This window comes from Felis catus, chromosome B2 (assembly GCF_018350175.1).
Source record: "Felis catus isolate Fca126 chromosome B2, F.catus_Fca126_mat1.0, whole genome shotgun sequence".
Classification (NCBI taxonomy): Eukaryota; Metazoa; Chordata; class Mammalia; order Carnivora; family Felidae; genus Felis; species Felis catus.
In genome coordinates, this window is record NC_058372.1 from 45,135,518 (window position 1) to 45,156,413 (window position 20,896).

Genomic DNA, 20,896 nt, shown 5'->3' on the forward strand with positions numbered 1-20,896 from the left:
GGCAAGGATAGGGGAGGAGAGGTTTGAAAAAGTTGCTGATCCTGGGCATGGAGGTCCAGTGGAAGGGAGCCTGAAGTTCAGGAAACTGAGGCAAGGGCTCAGGGGTGTGGAGGCTGAGCATGCCACTTGTCCCTGCAGTTTAGGTTGCCAGCCCACTGGCCAGCATCTCAGTGGCTGCTGCCAGTGTATCCTACCTTTGCTTGGAACTTCCTGCTTATGGGTTGCCATTGTGGATCCCCTCCAAGACACCACAGTTGCCATGGTGCCCACTTTTCCCTTTTAGCACTGACCCCTCATTTCCTGGAGCAGTGACATGCTACCTGGCATCCTTTATTTCTGTTAGTGATTTTTAGTTTTTTCATTTCCTTTTGATTTTAGAATTTCCGTCTGCTTACTTTTCCCATCTGTTCTTGCTTCTTGTCCCCCCCCCCCCTTTCCCCCATTATCATCCTTAACATTATTAATCATAGTTATTTTAAATTCCCTATTTGATTCCAAAATAAGTGTTATATTTGAGTCTGGCTCTGATGCTTGCTTTGTCTTTGTTTTTTCTTGCCTTTTAAAAGCATGATGTATAATTTTTTGTTGAAAAGTTTGACATTATATGTTAGGAAATAGGAACTGAGATAAACAGATTTTAAATTAATCTGTCCTGGAGTTGTATTGTGTTTAATATTTGCTGTAGGTATAGGTACCAGAGGCTTATTTCTTTAGTGTCCATTTTTGTCTCCCTGGCTGTCTTTGTGCTTTCCTAACAACTCCTCAGATGGAATCTGCACCAGGCAGTAACTCTTTCAGCAGTAATTAACTTACTGTATTGGAGCCCCCCTGGTGTGGTGGTAAGGTGTAGAGGAGAGAAAGCATCCTATAATCTTATAATTAAATCTCATACTTTTTGTAGGTTTGTGGCCTGGAACTGTGATCTTGATAGGTCTTTCTTAGGTCCCTCCCCCCCCCCCCCCCCACTGTCCCCCATCCCTCCTGTGAGACAGAAAGGTTAAGAGGGGACCAGAATCAGAGAAACGACCTTTCCACAGGTGGATAAAGTCTTTTCTGTGGAGATTAAGTCTTTGTTAGGGTGAATGCTCTGTTTTCTGTTTCACACTGACTTCTTTGACCTTCTTCCCTGCTGGAAGCACAAGGAGATCTTTATGGGCTCTTCACTCTGAGAATCTGGTGATGTTCCTGGAAGTAAACCCCACAAAAATGGGTGACTCCCCTAAGACTGTGGTTCCCAGAAGTTTTCTCAAAAATACCATTTAAGTCCGTTGACTGATGAATGGATAAAGAAGATGCACACACACACACACACACACACACACACACATACATACATACAATGGAATATTACTTGGCAATCAAAAAAAATGAAATTTTGCCATTTACAACAATGTGGATGGAACTGGGATGTATTATGCTAAGTGAAATAAATCATAGAAAGACAAGTAGATGACTTTACTCATGTGGAATTTAACATACAAAACATGAACAAAAGAGAAGGAAAGCAAAATATTGTAACAACAGAGAGGGAGAATACAGAGAATACAGAGACTCTAAAATACAGAACAAACTGATGGTTGCTGGTGGGGTGTTGGGGGGAGCGTTAAGGAGGATACTTGTTAGGGTGAGCACTGGGTGTTGTATGCATGTAATGAATCACTAAAATTTATTCCTGATATTATTATACTATATGTTAACTAACTTGGATTTAAATTTTAAAAATAAATAAAAAATAAAGCAGGGGAAAAAATACCATTTAAGTGTTTGTAGTGGATTAACTTTTTGCCTCCAAAATGATATGTCCAGGTTCTAAGCCCTGGTACAAGAATGTGGCATTATTTGGCAATGAAGTCTTTTGCAGACATAACTAAGGATCTTAAGGTTGTATGGTCTTGGATTTAGGATTGACCATAAATCCAGTGAGTGGTGTTCTTATTAAGAGTTAGAGGAGGGAGATTTGAGACACACAGAAGGGCAAGGTCATGTGCAGATGGAGGCAGAGGTTGGAATTATGCAAGCTAAGGAATGCCAGAGATTTCTGGCAGCCTCCAGAAGCCAAGGCACAAGTGTGAAGCAATTCTTTCTCTGAGTCTTCAGAAAGATCCAACCCTGTTGATAACTTGATTTTGTACTCTGGCCTCCAGAGCTATAAATGTGAAAGAATAAACTTCTATTGTTTTAAGTCACCTAGTTTGTGATTGTTATGACAGCCCTGGGAAACTCATATAATGTTTCTATCAGCTTATGGTTCCAGTTGTTTGTGTTTGAGGTGATCCAGTAGTTCTTGCCTCTCCATATCCTGAGCTGGCAGTTTGCCTTGTGTCCTCAGTTCTTTAGTGGGCCCAAGAAAACCAACTGACTTTCAGTTTGCTTAGCTTTTTTCTTGTTGTAAGGGTGGGAGTGATACCATCCAAGTTTTTCACATGTTGGAGCCAAAACTGCAAGTCCACTATTTTTTGTTTGGCATTTTATACTTATTATCTTAGTGATTACCACGTGCATTATTAGGTTTTAAAAATGTACAGTTAATTAATACACAGTCTGTTCTTCATTCCTTCTTGCTCTGAAATTCCTCCTAGAACTTTTTGTCTCCTGCTTAGTCTAGACTGTTTCTTATATTTGTTGCACGGTTGCTATCTTAGCACTTTTCTCACTCTCTGGGATTGGCTCCACTATTTCTTGGATTTCATGTCTTCTCTTTTGTTTCCTTTTTTTTTTTTTTTTTTAATTTTACTGGATAACATCATGTAAGGTTATATGTAGGAGTTAATTTCCTTTTCCTTGCCTGTGTGAAACTGTAACACCCTTGTCTGCTGATTTGGCTGACCGTGGAATTCATTTTCCTTTAATACTTAAGTGGTCTTGCCTTTTTATTTTTCCTGTAGAATCTGGTGTCCTTAATGAGAAGTCTTCTGATGATTCTCATTCTTTTGTAGACTAACTCTATTTCCTTTCAGACACCCTTCTAGGATATTTTTTATCTTTTTTACGAAATTTCATCTATATGTGAGTACTTACTTTTTGTTATTGTGCTGGATTTTCACAAATCTCTTTATTTTTGCAGATTTGTTTCCTTTAAGCTTTGGAGTATTTTCTTGTATTATTTCATTGTCAGTTCTCTATTTTCTGTCTTTTTTTCTAGAACTGTTATTTGGATGTTGAATTGTCTGGATTGATCATCTGTCTTTTATTTTTTATATTTTCCTTATGTGTTTTTGCTTTACCTTTTCTGGAAAACTTCCTTGGATTTTGTCTTCACTTCTCCAAAAGAAAAAAAAAATAATGGGGCACCTGGGTGGCTCAGTCCATTGAGCATCCAACTCTTGGTTTCAGCTCAGGTCATGATCTCAGGGTTCCTGAGTTTGAGCCCCGCATGCATTGGGCTCTGTGCTGACAGTGTGAAGCCTGCTTCGGATTCTATCTCCCTTGTTCTCTGCCCCTCCCCCACTTGCGCTCTCTCTCTTTCTCTCTCTCTCTCTCTCTCTCAAAAATAAAAAATAAAAATTAATGAGACATGCTGAAAGACACAAATTTCCAAACCTTTTTTATTTTCTCATTTTTTTTCATAGCATTTGGTGCTGACTTTATGAACTTTGTTACATCTCTTGAGGATACAAATTTGCACATGTTTACATTTTTTTATTTTGAAATGATAAGTTGTAGAAATAAGTACAGTACAAAAAATTTCTCCCTGACTGATGCCTTTATCCTGAATATTTTAGTGTGTATTTTCTACAAACCAGGATCTACTTAATCACAATCCAACCATAGACTTAAATAATTAACATTTATTTATATATGTATGGACTCTGGTTTCTTTATTCAACTGGATATGTTCTGTTACTGTCATTGTTTATTCTGGTGCTCAGATTGTCCTGGTTTGGCCAATAAGAGCCTTTTTGATATTACTTCTTTCTGTCCTTTGGCATCACCTTATCTTTCTTTAACTTCCTTGCTTTGTGGCACAGTACTGTACTTCTGGCTTATCTTGTACTTTTCCTGCTTCAGAGGCGGAATTGCCTGTCTTCCCAAGGATTCCTAGTTCTTTTTAAGAGAAAGTGGTGTTTACAGGATCTGTGCATTAGGTTGCGCATTGCTATTGGACTTTGCTGGTTTTTTAAGAGGACAGCTGGTGTGTTTATGTGTATGTGTTTCATGTGTGTGTTTGTGTATTGAAAACCATAAGTACATGGTGGTACTTCTCATTTAGCATTACAGGATTGAACCTAGCCTTTTCTCCCTTATGTTTGCAATTCCCTTCTCTGACATAGAGAAACTTGACTTCCATTATCCTTAATATATTTACTTATTTAATCAGTCCCCTGGATTTAGCCAGTCTTCGTCCCTGCTGTCACTCTTCACCCTCACCCTTGCATGGACACCCTCTTCTGCTTGGGCTATTAGTCTTCATTCTAGGTTGCTTTACCCTTCTATACCTCTGCATGGAAATCTGCCCTCCCACCCCCCATCTCCAATACCATTTGGCCTTTGATATCCCTCACCAAACTACTCCTCAGCTTGGATGCCCTCTCCACTGTGCTTGGGCTCTGATACACCTTGTCAAGTTGCCTTTGTATGGATGCCCTCCTCACCTTGCTTTAGAGTGCTGACATGCTATACTAGGAAAATCCCCTTATGTGGATGCTCTCCTTACCATATTCTGGCCCTGCCTCTACCCCTACCCCAGTTTTGGATACCTTTTACTTTTTTACATTTTTTGGTCTTTGATTCTCATACCAGACACCCCCCACCCGGGCTTTTCCCCCTTTCTCCCACTGTACTCTTCTATACCTAATGACTTAAGGACTAAATTGTTTTGGAGAGTTGAAAGGGGGGAGGTGGGTATATGTTTCATCCAGGAGTAATTTTTCATTTTATTATGGTTTTTCACAATTAACTATTATTTGTTCATATTTATGAATAAATAATAAATAACAAGCTGGGGGGACTATTTATGTAGGTAGGACTTACAGCTTTAGTTTAGAATTATCAGGCAGGGAGCTGAGCTTTGCTGTGGAGACCTAAATTCTGGGAATCAGTAGTCCTTTCTCTAAGAATGAACACTCATCTATAGGAGCTTTACTAGTTTCCCCAAACTGTATGTGTGTGGGGGGGGGGGGTGGGGGAGCAGCCGGGGAGTTGGAGGATGGAGATTAATCCTTTAGTTTTCGGCCTTCAGAGAAAAATGCCTGCCTACTTAGCATTATTGTCTTAGAGCTTTTGTTGTTGACAGTGGGTGTTAGCTCTTCCATGTAAAGATAATTCCCTATTTTCATTTCTGCGTTTCTCATGAGCTTTCCTTTTCTGAATTTTTAGCCTTTATGGGATTCTGCAGGGCAGTGTGGTATCTCAGTTATAGTTTCCTGAAGTTCTCTGGACTTTCTGTTCGTGGCTTTGTTAGTTACGGATCCATTTTCATAAGTTTGAAAAATTTCTTTCTGGCTTTCTCAGGTTGGGATGTTTTCAGCTGTAAATAGAAATCCCATCTGAAATTTACTTAACAGTTGGGGCACTTGGGTGGTTCAGTCAGTTGAGCATCCCACTTGGGCTCAGGTCATGATCTCATGGTTCGTGGGTTCGAGCCCCTCGTCAGGCTCTGTGCTGACAGTTCTTAGGGAGCCTGCTTCGGATTCTGTAACTCCCACTCTCCCTGCCCCTCCCCTTCTCATGCTCTGTCTCTCTCTCTCAAAAAAAAAATTAAATTAAATTAAATTAAATTAAAAAAAATTTTCTTAACAGTTAAAAAAACTCTGCTATAACAAGAAAACTAAAGGTATTGTAGCATAGGGGTTGGTTAATTTGGCAGTTTGATTGTTCTAGCAAAAATCCAGGTCATTTTCTTTTTTTTTTTTCTCTTTCATCCTAAACTTTTTCTTAAGAAAGGATTGAGACAATCTCTTGGTCTTTTTCTTGTCTTAAATAGTTATGGCAGTTTTGGGCATTACATTCTCATTGACGAACATCCAAAGTCTTCAGAAGGACTTATTTTTCCTTGTGTTTTGTTTTTAAGGTTGGATAAAACTTTCCCAGAACCCCTGCTCATATCTTACTGGTTAGAGTCCATCCGTCACATGTGTATTTGAAAAACAGTCTGTGTGTGTGTGTGTGTGTGTGTGTGTGTGTGTGTGTGTGTGTGTGAGAGAGAGAGAGAGAGAGAGAGAGAGAGAGAGAGAGAGAGAGAGAAAGAAATTACTCTAAATAAACTTATCTTTAGACCTTTGCCTCTTTGACCAGCAGCATTTGATATCTGGGGCCTTTTCAGAATCTGCATTTAAGTAGGAGTCAACCAGATAATCTCTGCAAGTCAACAAGATGACTTGATTGTACATTTGTATTTGAAAAGTACTGGTCTAAACTAGTAAAGACTTAACCCCTGGGACTGAGAGAAACCTCATTTGTGAAAGTGTACAGGGTCTCAAAATACCCGATCAAAATCAGGGTTCAATAAGAAGGGAAAAAGGAGGAGGGAATCAGTGTCTGCCCATAATCCTTCCCCCCCCGCCGTTTTTTTTTGGTTGTAGCTCTGTGTGTGTGTGTGCTTTTAAAAAATCATACTCATAGTAGGAGAAAAAGATGAATGGAGGTATAGCTAGTCTATCATCTTGAATATGAAATCTGTTATAGCTTTTCTTGTATTGAACCCTGTAAAATATTAATAGTATGCATATATGATGTCCTGTAATCTAAAATTCTATACTTAAAGGTGGTAAAATAGATCCTTATTAATCTTTACTTAAGGGTGTATTCATTTTCTATTGTTTAGTAACAGTATTGCCATAAACTTAGCAGCTTAAAACAATACACATATATGATCTCACAATTTTTGTGTTTCAGTAAGTCTGGGAGTGACTAATTAGGTACTCTGCAAGGCTACCATCAAGGTGTTGGCCAGGTCTGGGTTCTCTACTGGGGGAGGATCTGCTTCCAAGCTCACCTGGTTGTTGGCATCATTTAGTTCTCTCTAGGCTCTGGGACTGATAGCCTCAGTTTTTTGCTGGCGGTTAGCCAGAGACCTTCATCAGTTTCTCCATGGGTCAGCTCATAGCAAAACAGCTTGCATCTTCAAAGCCAGCAAGGGTGAGAGATTCCTAGCAAGATAGACATTGTAATCTTACATCATTATATACAATCCATCATCTTTGTCATATTCTGTTGGTTAGAAGTCAGTCATAAGTCATGTCCACAGTCAAGGAGAGGGAATTGCACAAGGACACGAATATCAAGAGATTGGGCGGGTGTCATAGGGACCACTCTAGAGATTGTCTATTGCAAACAATGTATACATCTGACCATAAGAACACCTGATGATATGAATTATACGTTGTATTCAGGCTTCTACTTATAATTTGTACTGTACTTTATACTAAGGCATTTGAGAAATTTGCAGATGTAGCCAAATATTTAAAATCATTGAAGGAAGCCTTGATGCTGTCTTTGCAATGTTGTCGTTAAACAGGTTCCTTAATTTTAAGTTTATTAATATGGTTAATTATATTTCATGAATTAAATTTTAGACGTTTATTTTTCTTTTTTTAGTTGACTATATCGTGGAGTATGACTATGATGCTGTACATGATGATGAATTAACTATTCGAGTTGGTGAAATCATCAGGAATGTGAAAAAACTGCAGGAGGAAGGATGGCTAGAAGGAGAATTAAATGGAAGAAGAGGAATGTTTCCTGATAATTTTGTTAAGGTAAGTACTCTCACCTAAATTTTTAGCTGTTGCCTCATAGGATTTGATCTTTAACTTTAAGAAATACATGTATTTTAAAAACTAAAATGTTGAAAGTGAATTTTTACTCTACAGTTGTTTGGTGCCTTGGTGGATAATAACAATATGTGTATGTATGTGCACATGTGTTTATGTATGTATATATGTATCTATTTACCTGTCTTTTTATAAAAATAAATAGTACTTTGTGTTAGGGTAGCACTTTGTAATTTACAAGGTAGTTTTGCTGTGTACATTCTCATTTGAGCCTTCAAGCCTTATAAAGTAAGTAGGGTGGGTGATGACCCCATTTTTAAATATGGTGACATTACAGATGAGAGGTTAAAGGGCTTACCCAATGTTGGCTAGCTAAGATCGAGAATCTGAACTGAAATCCAGGATCATTTACTTAAGTCTAATTGTATCTTGTTGCTTTTGCAGCCCCTTTGCAAATATCTTAGGTTCCTATTTTAAGTGTCAGCCCTGTAGCAGTTATTGATCAAAGTAGGAGTGTGTTTCCAACTAACTACCAAACATTCCTTTGTTAGTGAATATTCAGTCACTTCCCCCGGAAACAATCAAGATTCTTAAGTCTTTTGCAGACAGAGTTCTCACTAGTTTAGGGAAGGAAAAAAAAAAGTAAAGAATATCTGTATATTTATGCTTCACTTATAATTGCCTTGGTACCTCTATTAGTTTTCTTATACTTACTACTGGCCTCTTTAGATTGATTCTGAGTTCTTCTGGGAAGGCTAGAATGTGTCTCATGTTTTTTGTCCACCTTATATAGTAATTGTTACGAATACCTGCACACTGTGGATATTTAGATAATATTTGTTCCCTGAATAGATTTGTATTCAGTTGTGGTTTTACGTCTAAATATGAACTCATACTGTAATGCTAATTGATTTCAGAGAAGGTGAACTAACTATATGCTACCTAAATACATTTTATCTCTTGAAACAACTGAGAAAGGCTATAGTAGGGATTTGAACTTGTAATAGGGGAAGATTGCTTTTGTTTTTATTTTTTTGTTTAATAAATTGACTTATTTCTTATAACCTAAAATGGAGTGTAATGCAGATACCTTGGTAATTGAATAGAATAAATGGATTTAAATATGGTCAAGTTCTAGATTTGTCCCTTGCTGGTCATTTGATGTAGTTCAAACCACATAATTTATCTGTTTTCTTATCCTTAAAATGGCATATTTATAGTCAGTATATGGTAAGCCATGACATTGCTGTCTCACCTCTCTCTCTTTCTCTGTGTCTCTTTAAAAAAAGGAAAGTGGCTTTTTTTTTTATTAAATTTTTTTTTTTTTAAATTTACGTCAAAGTTAGCATATAGTGTAACAATGATTTCAGGAGTAGATTCCTTAGTGCCCCTTACCCATTTAGCCTATCCCCCCTCCCACAACCCCTCTTCCCTCAACAGAATAACCCTCTGTTTGTTCTCCATATTGAAGAGTCTGTTATGTTTTGTCCCGCTCCCTGTTTTTATATTATTTTTGCTTCCCTTCCCTTGTGTTCATCTGTTCTGTGTCTTAAAGTCCTCACATGAGTGAAGTCATATGATATTTGTCTTTCTCCAACTGATTAATTTTGCTTAGCATAATACCCTCTAGTTCCATCCACGTAGTTGCAAATGGCAAGATTTCATTCTTTTTGGTTGCTGAGTAATACTCCATTTGTGTGTGTGTGTGTGTGTGTGTGTGTGTGTGTGTGTGTGTGTACACATATCTTCTTTATCCATTCATCCATTGATGGACATTTGGGCTCTTTCCATACTTTGGCTATTGTTGATAGTGCTGCTATAAACATTGGGGTGAATGTGCCCCTTCGAAACAGCACACCTGTATCCTGTGGTTAAATGCCTAGTAGTGCAGTTGCTGGGTCATAGGGTAGTTCTATTTTTAGTTTTTTGAGGAACCTCCATACTGTTTTCCAGAGTGGCTGCACCAGGAAAGTGGCTTTTTAGAGAAAGTATGTTGAAGTAATAGAACACTAAAGAAAAATACATGAAATGTTAAGTATTAATATAGCTTTAAAAATTTTTTTTCATTTTATTTATTTTAGAGAGCATGATCTGGAGAGAGGGGCAGAGGGAGGGAGGGAGGGGGGCGGAGAGAGAGAGAGAGAGAGAGAGAGAGAGAGAGAGAGAGAAAGAGAAAGAATCCCAAGCAGGTTCCACGCTTAGCATGGATTAATCCTATGACCCTGGGATCATGACCTGAGCCAAAATCGAGACTTGGATGCTCAACCGACTGAGCCACCCAGGCGCCCCTGTATAGTTCTGTTAATTGTGTGCCGATATATTGTCCCGGTAGTGGAGATGACTATCATAGGACTCCATTTTGAAATATATTTTACTTTCTTGTTTCATGACAACACTAGAACTTGAGTTTAATGCACTGCCTGAGAATGGAGGATGCAGTTTGAGTATGCTAAATAATGGAGGGAAGCATAATCTGGGATTAAAAAGTAACCACAGGATACCAAATTAGAATGGGAGACATAAGTATGAACTCATGTTCAGTTTAAAGTATGTATCAACACATACAGAAACTATGTGTGTGTTAACACTTGTGTTAATGCACGTCCATATATTTCTCAGCTGTTTCCACTGAGAGGGCCTAGAAACAGTGACATACAGTAGCAGCAACTATCCCCAGTTACCAGATTTCGCTTTCTAAATCTTATTCTCCAATAAAAGAAGCAGGGCTCCTTAGACAAATAGCTGATTCTAGGGCTGGAGCAAGGAAAATACATGATGACCCCAGACCATCTTGTATGTAGTGCCAGAAGGTAGAGAAGTGCCCAAAAAACCCCCCACAAAATGATGGCCCATGTGAAAGCAGCATTAGAGCCAATCTAAAGACTTTCCAGCTCAGCTCCAGTGTCTAGAGCTGGACTAATTTAAGCAACAGAATAACCTAATACTTGATAATTACCCAAAGAGGAGCATAAATATACGTAAGCCCGTGCTGATATAGATAAGTGGTTGAGTAAATAAGTGAATGGAAAAGAAGGAATAAATCTCAGAGAATTATTTCAAATATTTGTAGATACTTCCTTTCCCTCCATCCCCTCCCCTCTAAAACATCCTGTAGGATGGGCTGGAGTGAAAAATAGGTGGAAAAGAAAAATAGTAACTTTACAGTGGAGAAAACTGGCAAATACTACCATAACCAACTGTTAAAAGCTAATATCATCAGTGATATGTTGATATCATGTATCCTCTTTACCTCTGTGATACTTATTCTTCCCCCAAACCCATAATCCCAGTCTAAGCATGAGGAAAAGCATCAAACCCAAATTGAAGACAAACTACAAAATATGTGACCAGCGCTTAAAGAAAATTTCAAGGTCATGAAAACCAAGTAAAGGCTGAGAAACTGATGTTGACTAGATGAGCCTAACACGACATGTGATCAAATATATCGTGGTATCTTGGGTTGGAATCTGGAACAAAAAATGGGTATTAGTGAAAAAGCTGATGAAATCTTCATAAAGTCGTTGGTTTAGTTTTGACAAGTGTAATATGGTTATGCAAGATGCAACATTAGGAGAAACAATGAAGGGGATATGGGAGCTCTGTGTACTACCTTTGTAATTCTTTCAGGTTTATTTTTGAGAGAGCGCATGAGTGAGTGTGGGGCAGAGAGAGAGGTTGAGAGAGAGAATCTCATACAGGCTCCACACTGTCAGCACAGAGCCCAAAGTGGGGCTCAAGTTGACCTGAAGTGGAGCTTGGGCTTACCCAGAGTGGGGCTGGAACCATGAGATCTTGAGCCGAAGTCGGATGCTTAACCAACTGAGCCACCCAGGCACCCTGAAAGTTAAATTTTTATTGAAAAATTAGCCAGAGGCAGTCAATAGCAGTAGATAATAAGATAGTTGACTTCAGATGTGAAGATTCAAGGGAAAGTTGTAATTTATAATTCACTGTCCACCTGTAAATAAGCCTTTTATGCCTAATGTACTGTTACTTTAAGATATGCATGTTATTTGTAAATCTGAGACTATGAAGTGGATGGTAGAACTACTGAGGTTTCAAAATTCACATCCCTGTTATAGTTTCAGATAGCTATATTGAAGGGCATTGATATTTCAGTTGGGCTGGAAGGTTAAATCATTTTTGCAGACTATTGAAAACAGACTTTATAGACACTAAATTTGTTTTGTGACAAACTGTTCATTTCATTGTCTCTTTGCAGTTATTTCATCTTTACTTGATTTAAAAAATATTTTACAAAGAATGTAGAACAAGGATCCATGAACTTAGGTATAGAATGTTATCATTTTGTCATTGTTGCTTTAGAGTGTTACTTTTATAATAGAACATTACAGATAAAATTGAGTTCTTTGTTACCTCCTCTTATCATTTCCCTCTCCTCCCAACCTCCATATTCTGAAATTAAATATATCCTTCTAATATATATTTATCTGTGCATAAACAAATAGTATTTTGTGTGATTTAGACATTGACATAATTATTGTGTCATATTGTGACTTTTTAAAATTTAATATGCCTTTCAATGTGATACATAATATTGTGTTTTTTTTTTTTTTTTAATTTTTTTTTTTTTCAACGTTTATTTATTTTGGGGACAGAGAGAGACAGAGCATGAACGGGGGAGGGGCAGAGAGAGAGGGAGACACAGAATCGGAAACAGGCTCCAGACTCTGAGCCATCAGCCCAGAGCCCGACGCGGGGCTCGAACTCACGGACCGCGTGATCGTGACCTGGCTGAAGTTGGATGCTTAGCCGACTGCGCCACCCAGGCGCCCCCATAATATTGTTTTTTATGACACTGTGCAGTTAGCTCATAACTCTTTGGTAAATAGAGGAATGATGTCAGGACAATGAGAAAGCCGTGTTGGTTTATTTTCTAGGTAAAGGGAGCTGTGATAAAGAATGTAAAAGTATCATTTGGTGAGAAAGGGATAGGCTCTTAGCTTGGCTGCTTGCATAAACAGGAGTGTTTTTTAGCTTTTAAATGAAACCTTTTTTCCCTTTTTTCTTTCTTTCTTTCTTTCTTTCTTTCTTTCTTTCTTTCTTTCTTTCTTTCTTTCTTTCTTTCTTTCTTTCTTTCATCTGTTAATGTGATCATCTCTACCTAGGTATTTTTCTCAAAGTTGAACAGTCCTAGCATAAAATGTTACAGCTTTTAACTCCTGGTGCTTACCTCTTCTTGTCTCTGCATCATCTTAGTACCCATAAACCAACCTATCTACTCTATTGTTTTTATGCATTAATTTTTTTTTAAGTTTATTTATTTATTTTGAGAGAAAGAGACAGCTATTGGGCAGAGGCAGAGAGAGGAGAGAATCTCAAGTGGGTTCCATACTGTCAGCACAAAGCCCAACGTGGGGCTTGAACTCATGAACATGAGATACCGTGACCTGAGCCGAAACCAAGAGTCAGACTTAAGTGACTAAGCTACCCATAGGCGCCTGATGCATTTTTTTTTTAACGTTTTATTTATTTTTGAGACAGAGAGAGACAGAGCATGAACAGGAGAGGGGCAGAGAGAGAGGGAGACACAGAATTGGAAACAGGCTCCAGGCTCTGAGCTGTCAGCCCAGAGCCCAATGCGGGGCTCGAACTCACGGACCGCGAGATCGTGACCTGGCTGAAGTCGGACGCTTAACCGACTGAGTCACCCAGGCGCCCCCCAGTGCATTTTTAATAGCTATAGAGGAATCCATTTGTCATGACTGTTTGGGCAGTCTTAAGTTATTACCCATTTTCCAAGGTTTCAGTTATTGTTATTTATTTTTACTTTCATTTTTAGTGCTCAGGTTCCAAACTTGTATAGGCTTAAAGTGGTATGCCCCAAACCCTACTTTTTCTTTGTCTTTGTCTTTGTCTTTGTCTTTGTCTTTGTCTTTGTCTTTGTCTTTGTCTTTGTCTTTGTCTTTGTCTTTGTCTTTGTCTTTTTCTTTTTCTTTTTCTTTTTCTTTTTCTTTTTCTTTTTCTTTTTCTTTTTCTTTTTCTTTTTTTCTGTTTTCCTTCTTTTCCTTCTTCTTTTCCTTCTTCTTGTTCTTCTTCTTGTTCTTCTTTTCCTTTTTCTTTTCCTTTTTCTTTTTCTCTTTCTCTTTTTTTTCTTTTTCTTCTTCTTCTTCTTCTTCTTCTTCTTCTTCTTCTTCTTCTTCTTCTTCTTTTCCTTTTCCTTTTTCTTTTTCTTTATATCTTCTTTTCTCTTTTCCTTTCTTTTCTTTTCTTTCCTTCCTTCCTTCATAATCACTGGTATTTTTCGTGTGTTTGATTTCACAGAATCAGTAGTATTTTAGTGTGTGATTCCCCCCACCCCCCGGAGGTTAGATGTTTAGGAATACATGTGTAGTTTTATAGTAGAGATTCCTTTTTAACAGTCACATAGTATTCCATTCTAGGTCTTTACCACATTTTATAAATATTTAGAGCTATTTTCTTTTTCTTTTTTTTTTAGCTATTGAAAACAGTGCTGTGGTGAATATCCTTTTGTAGGTTATATACATTGCTGAGAATTTGCTGCATCGTAGGGTATGCCCATATTCCACTGTTTTAGACATTGTACAGTTTCTCACTAAATAATTATACCATTATATTTAAATTCCTACCATAGTATAAGAGTACCTTTCTTCCGTGTTCTTATAGACATTTGATACCATCAGATCTTTTATTTTCTTTTTAATCTTATAGATCTATAGTAGTATCCACATGTTACAGTGTTTTCGTATTTGTGATTACAAGGGAAGTTAGATATCTTTTCACATTTACTGGCCACTTAAATTTCTTTTCCTGTGTCTAGCCTGTTCAGATATTTCTCTCCATTTTTCCATTGAGTTCTTGGTCATTCTCATTGATTTGTAGTACTTCTTACTGTGAATACTGTGAATTCTTACTGTGAATTCCGTATTGTGAATACTAGGCCTTTGTCTTCCTTCTGCTTATGTGTCTTTTTCTCTTTCATAAGTGCTTTTATTTTCTTTATCTTTTTGTTATTTAATTTTTTAAAAATTTACATCCAAATTAGCATATAGTGCAACAATGATTTCAGGAGTAGATTCTTTTTTTTTAATGAGAATTTAATTTTAATATTTTTTAAATTTACATCCAAATTAGTATATAGTGCAACAGTGATTTCAGGAGTAGTTTCCTTAGTGCCTTTTACCCACTTAGCCCATCCCCCCTCCCACAACCCCTCCAATACCCCTCAGTTTGTTCTCCATATTTATGAGTCTCTTCTGTTTTGTCCCCCTCCCTGTTTTTATATTATTTTTATTTCCCTTCCCTTATGTTCATCAGTTTTGTCTCTTAAAGTCCTCATATGAGTGAAGTCATATGATATTTGTCTTTCTCTGACTAATTTCCCTTAGCATAATACCCTCCAGTTCCATCCACGTAGTTGCAAATGGCAAAATTTTATTCTTTTTGATTGCTAAGTAATGCTCCATTGTATGTATGTGTGTGTGTAGGTATATATATATATTGTATGTATGTACTATATATATATGTGTATATATATATATATTGTATGTGTGTGTGTGTGTGTGTGTGCGCGCGTGTGTGTGTATATATATATATATACACACACACGCGCACACACACACACACACACACATATACACCACGTCTTCTTTATCCATTCATCCATCAATGGACATTTGGGCCCTTTCCATACTTTGGCTATTGTTGATAGTGCTGCTGTAAACATGGGGGTGCATGTGTCCCTTCGAAACAGCACACCTGTATCCTGTGGATAAATACCTAGTAGTGCATTTGCTGGGCCGTAGGGTAGTTCTGTTTTTAGTTTTTTTGAGGAACCTCCATACTGGTTTACAGAGTGGCTGCACCAGCTTGCATTCACATCATAAGTGCTTTTTGTGACTTGTCTTAGTATAACTTGGGAGCAGGGAAGGTTTAAAGACATTAATCTTCTAAGTTTTCTTTAGTTTTAAAGTTTTGATTTTCAGCATAAATCATTAATCAGTCTTGCTTTATTTTTTGTACAGCTGTGATTTAGGCACTAATTAAATTTTTTTCCACATTAAAAAATATTGAATAGTCTGCTCTTTCCTTATAGATTTGTAGTGTTTAAGAATTGAGCCAAAATTGGGAAGAAACTTGCTAGTTTATCTGATGTTTCCACATTCTCAACTTCAGTGTTTTAGACTAAAGCTTAGACTCAGGTGTCTGATTTGTTTGTTCATGTAAACTTTGAGATTCAGTGTCAGTGTTGTTATTTGTGATATTTGGCACTCTGCTGTAACTGAGATGAAACAAAGTAAACACTCCATTAAATAAATGCTTAGTGATTGACTATGAAGTATTTTGGGGTGTGGTGAGAAGAGTTCCCACAACTTACTTTATTGGGGGAGGTAACAGCATGAAAACAGGTGGAAAAATTGCTGTGCCTTTTTGGCTGAGTGTCAGATATGTCGTAAAGATAATAGGTGCTAAAGGATCTTGGAGAAAATATTTTTCAGAGATTTTGGAAGTAACACTTGAGTTGGTCTTTAAAGATAGGAAGCTAGATGAATAATTAGTGTGCTCTATGTCTGTCAAAGGCGCAAAATGTTTTGCGGTAAAAATAATGGACTATTTTGGCTGAATGCAAGTTTTTCTATGGGAGTGTTTATGATGGGATTTATGGCCAAAAGTATGGATTGAAGCCAGTGGTACAGTGCATTTTGAGTGTCATTTAAAGGTATTAAGAGTAATTGAGGTGCTTGGGTGGCTCAGTCAGTTAAGTGTTTGACTTCAGCTCAGGTCACGATCTCACGGTTTTTGAGTTTGAGCCCCAGGTTGGGCTCTGTGCTGACAGCTCAGAGCTTGGAGCCTGCTTGGGATTCTGTGTCGCCCTCTCTCTCTGCCCCATCCCAATCCTGTTCTGTCTCTCTCTCACTCTCTGAAAAATAAATAAACATTAAAAAAAAATTTTTTTTTAAAGGTATTAAGACTATTTGAAAGATACTAGGGAAATCACAGGTTTTGGAGATAGGAGAAGGAAGATAGAATGCTTTAATGGATGAATCTTAGTGAGAAGGAAAGATTTTATTAAAAAGGAAAGAGTTGAAGCTATAAAGTGTAGTGAAAGTGGTCCAGTGAGAGTGGAAGCAAATGGATAGCTAATAGACATAATACCTTTTATTCATGTTAAGACTTTGCATGTTCCCATCCATTTTCTCACTTTATTCTGACATCTTTGAAAATTAGGGAATATGTTATTCATGCCCAAAATCATACCGGTGATAGTCGGTAGGCCATGGGCTTGGTAGTAGGTAGCTCTGTGACAGGCAAATACCAGCCTGTTTTTAGATGAGAAATGTATTTTATGTAGTAGGTGCTGGTTATTACATTTTGTAACATTCCCTGCTTTTAAGAATCTAAGGACAAAGTGATATGAATCTTAGCCGTTGAAATCCTCCAGTAGCATCAGCATAGTTGAAAGAGGTTAGAATGACAAAATTAAGTGCTTTTGATAACCTTTAGAATTGACTCTTGAAAAGAAAAATCAAACTCCTTCCTCAAAATGCAATTTTATGGAAATAAACTTTTTCCCCCCAAAACTAAACTTGAGCTTTGATGTGAGGGCATTTCAAAGACTAAAGATGGAATGAAAATATGCAAAAAGTGTAAAAATAATAAGATATTTAGAAAATGAAGCCAACTCTCAATGCTCATGTACAGTTTTCTGTAGGTAACTTTATAAAATGAAATCAGAGTTTCATTCTTGTTCTCCTACTGCCTCCATTCCTGGAAATGTGCTGAAAAACAAGGTTTAATTATACAAGTTAAGAAAGTAGAAGGCCCAGTGTATCAGTAAGAATGGGATAGCTTACATTGTAGTAACAGCATTACAATCTCCGTGGTGGCATAACACAAGGAATACATGCTTTCATACAGGTCGTAGTCCAGCTAGTGAGTTATGTTTAATTAAGTAAAATAAGAGCTTTCTTTCTCTGTTGCAAGTAAGATCAGCAGCAACTTTAGCACCAAGTAGGGGATACTTCTCAGCTGTATTTGAAGCCTGTAGTTTTCATCAACCACATGTCTCTTTCTGCAGCACTTGTGTAGCAGGGTTTTCAATTCCTTTTAGATCACGAGCCTCTTCAGTATCTCTGTTAAGAAACCCAGTTTCCCAGGTACTCTCTTTTGAGGTATGTTTTAGTAAGATCAGTGGCAGTACTGCAGTATAGCCTCCGCGTACCCTGCCTCTCCATCGTATTCTTTTCTGTTTGTGATCTGTTCATTTGTCCAAATTCTTACTGAGGCTCTTTCTGTGCCTCAGGACTTTGTATAGATGCTAGGGACACGGTAGTGGATAAAACAGGTAAGTTCCCTTCTCTTTGTGAATTTACTTTTAATGGTGGGAGGAAAACAGACAAATGTAAAAAAAAAAATAAATGAATAAGATGATAATTTTCGATAGTCATTAGTGCTTTGAAAGAGAAAAAGTGAGTGATGGGAGGTGGAAAATGGCATTTGATACTTTAATTTGGATGTTGTAGAATAGCCTCTCTGAGGTTATTTGGTCAGAAAAACCCAGAAAGGTGTAGAGGAGATAAGGAATGAATTCCTTTTGAGGAGGATCTTGATATTAGAAGAAGGTAGACTTACTGTGATAGATGTAGTTGCCAACTCCTCTACCAGAGCTATGTCAAGAAGATAGCGTGGCATTAGGAAAGGAACGTGGCCTTTGGAGTCAGGATGTATAGACCTCTGTTTGACTTCCTATCCCCACCTCCCCCATACCCATACATATGCCTCCTACATGTTCTTCCTTAAAGATGTTTCACTCTAGAGCATGCATTTCTTACTGTGTAAAGGTGGGGATCCCACCTGTTTGAGTTGTTGGTAGGAATTAGATTTTGAGTGTCTGTACTTTGCATGTAGATATGAAATTGATTTATTATTTCATCTTGTTATATTTTGCTCAGGAACTTCCTTTTCATAAAGGGAAAATCAGAGAAGAAAATCACCTATGTTGTTAATTTAGTCAATAAATAGGTTCCCCCCCCCCCCCCGCCCCCGTGCCTGTACTATACCAGCTACTGTTAGTTAAATCAAATGTTAAAATAGGTAAATAAGAACTTTTCTAATTTCTCTTTAAGAAAAGCCAGTGGTTTTTAAGGAAGGACAAAAATAAAGAAGAAAGTAATTGGGAAAATATGAGATAAGTTAGCCTGATTAGCCTGTTTCCCTAAACCAAATCTGTAGTCTTGGTGTTGGTTGTGGTGGAACAGATCAAGTCTGTTTAAAAGTGGGCCAGCTGTGTGAGAAGCTAGACAGTAAAAAAGCTTTTAGTGTGTTAGGATTTGTGTAAGCTCTAGCTCCTTAGGGTAAAACTAATTTTGATAGGTCTTTTCTGGGGAACTAAAGTCTTATATTTAGAAGAGTGATCTGGAGGAAATTATTATTATTATTATTATTTTATTTATTTTTTAAGTCCTTTGGAATGGAAAAGGTAGTTCTAAGAAGATGAGGGTTAGAAGATGAAATGCCTTTGGAAAGTTGTTTCAGATACTGAGAAAGGAGAGAAAGCAGACATTTGTCAGGACTTGTTATTAAAAGTTGAGGATTTGTGTTCAAGTCTTGGTAGAAGTATTGGCAGTATAAATACAGAAAAAAATAATAATGTTGGTTGAGGACCTTGGATCTATATTGAAACTTTATTTTTCTTAGAGAACCTGTGCTGGGGAAAAAAAAAAAGAGCTACCTCCAGTCCAGTTTCCCACTCTGTCTCCATTGACACTTGGAGAGACAGGAGCTCCTGGTTACTACTGGGTCGGGTAGGAGTTCAGGCTCCACTTGGCTTCCATTGAATCCTTGACTGAAGGGCAGGTGTACCTCATTAGTACTGCCTTGTGGCCTCCACTGGCAGTGGGAGGAGAGGAGACTCATTCCCCACCCTCTCCAGTGGGGAAGGGAGTCTTGGCTCTCCACTTGGCCTTCTCTGATACCACCCTGGCTGGGTGAGTGGGGTAGTGGCTGTGATTGGGGTGTCTGGTTATAGCCTGGTGGGGGTGGAAGGAAGTCTAGGTTCCCTACTTAGCTTTGGCTGGCATGGGTGGGGAGGGGGCTACAGTTGTGTTTTTTGGGTTTTTTTTTCCCTGTGTTATTTGACTATAGTAGAGTGATTTTATCGGCTAGGAGTTTTCTGTCTTGCTAGGCTACCCTTTTCTTGGTCCTCTGGTTGGAGAGACCCCAGCTTTTCTTGGAGCACCCCCCCCCCCCCCCCCCCGCCTCATTGACATTAACAGGTTGTCAGCTTCTCCAGTATTTAGTCTAGAATATATGAGGCAAAAAGAAACCTCGTGAACTCACTAACCAGGTTCTAAGGAACCTGGGCTCTCTTGGCTGACCTGTCTTCTTTTCTTCACTTTTCAGAATATTTTTATCTGTATTTTTAAGTTATTTATTGCTTTAGAGAGAGAGTGTGGGAGGGGAGAGAGAGAACCCCAAGCAGGCTCCCACACTGTCAGCACAAAGCCCTGTGCGGGACTTGAACTCACTAACTGTGAGATCTTACCTGAGCTGAAATCAAGAGTCTGATGCTTAATCTAGTGAGCCACCCAGGTGCCTCCAGATTATTTTTATCTGTTTATTTTTGATATGTAATGTCTAGAGTTTTTAACGTTTTATCTAGTGGGAAGAATAAGGAAAAGTACATCTGTCCCATCTTTATGTAAGGGAAATCTAGTTGGTGATGCAGTTTTTAAAAGTACTTATTTAAATTCCAGTTAGTTAACATACAGTGTTATATTAGTTTCAGATGTACAATATAGTAATTCAACTCTTCCATATATCACCCTGTGCTCATCATGCCAAGTGCACTCCTTAATCCCCATCACCTATTTCACCCATCTCCCCACTTCCTTCCCCTCTGGTAAGCATCAGATAGATGGTTATGCACTTAATAGATTGTAATGCATATCCTTAAAGTCTAAAAACTCACTACATAGAGTTTCTTTTAGAATGGTTTAATAATAGCTAGTTTTTCTTGGGGCGGCTGGGTAGTTCAGTCGGTTAAGCATCCGACTTTTCGGCTCAGGTCATGATCTCACAGTTTGTGAGTTCGAGCCCCATGTCGGGCTCGGAGCTTGGAGCTTGCTTCAGATTCTGTGTCTCCTTCTCTCTCTGCCCCTCCCCTACTGGTGCGCGCGCACGTGCTCGCTCTCTCTCTCTCT

At 38.1% G+C, this 20,896-nt stretch overlaps 1 protein-coding gene across 1 annotated transcript in view; it reads left to right on the forward strand.

Moving 5' to 3' along the window:
- Positions 1-20,896, forward strand: part of CD2AP (CD2 associated protein) — a 140,592-nt gene that overhangs the window by 28,882 nt on the left and 90,814 nt on the right. Inside the window, exon 2 of the mRNA XM_011282366.3 lies at positions 7,537-7,697. Within this exon, the coding sequence (XP_011280668.1) occupies positions 7,537-7,697 (161 nt within the window). The remainder of the gene's footprint in view (positions 1-7,536; positions 7,698-20,896) is intronic.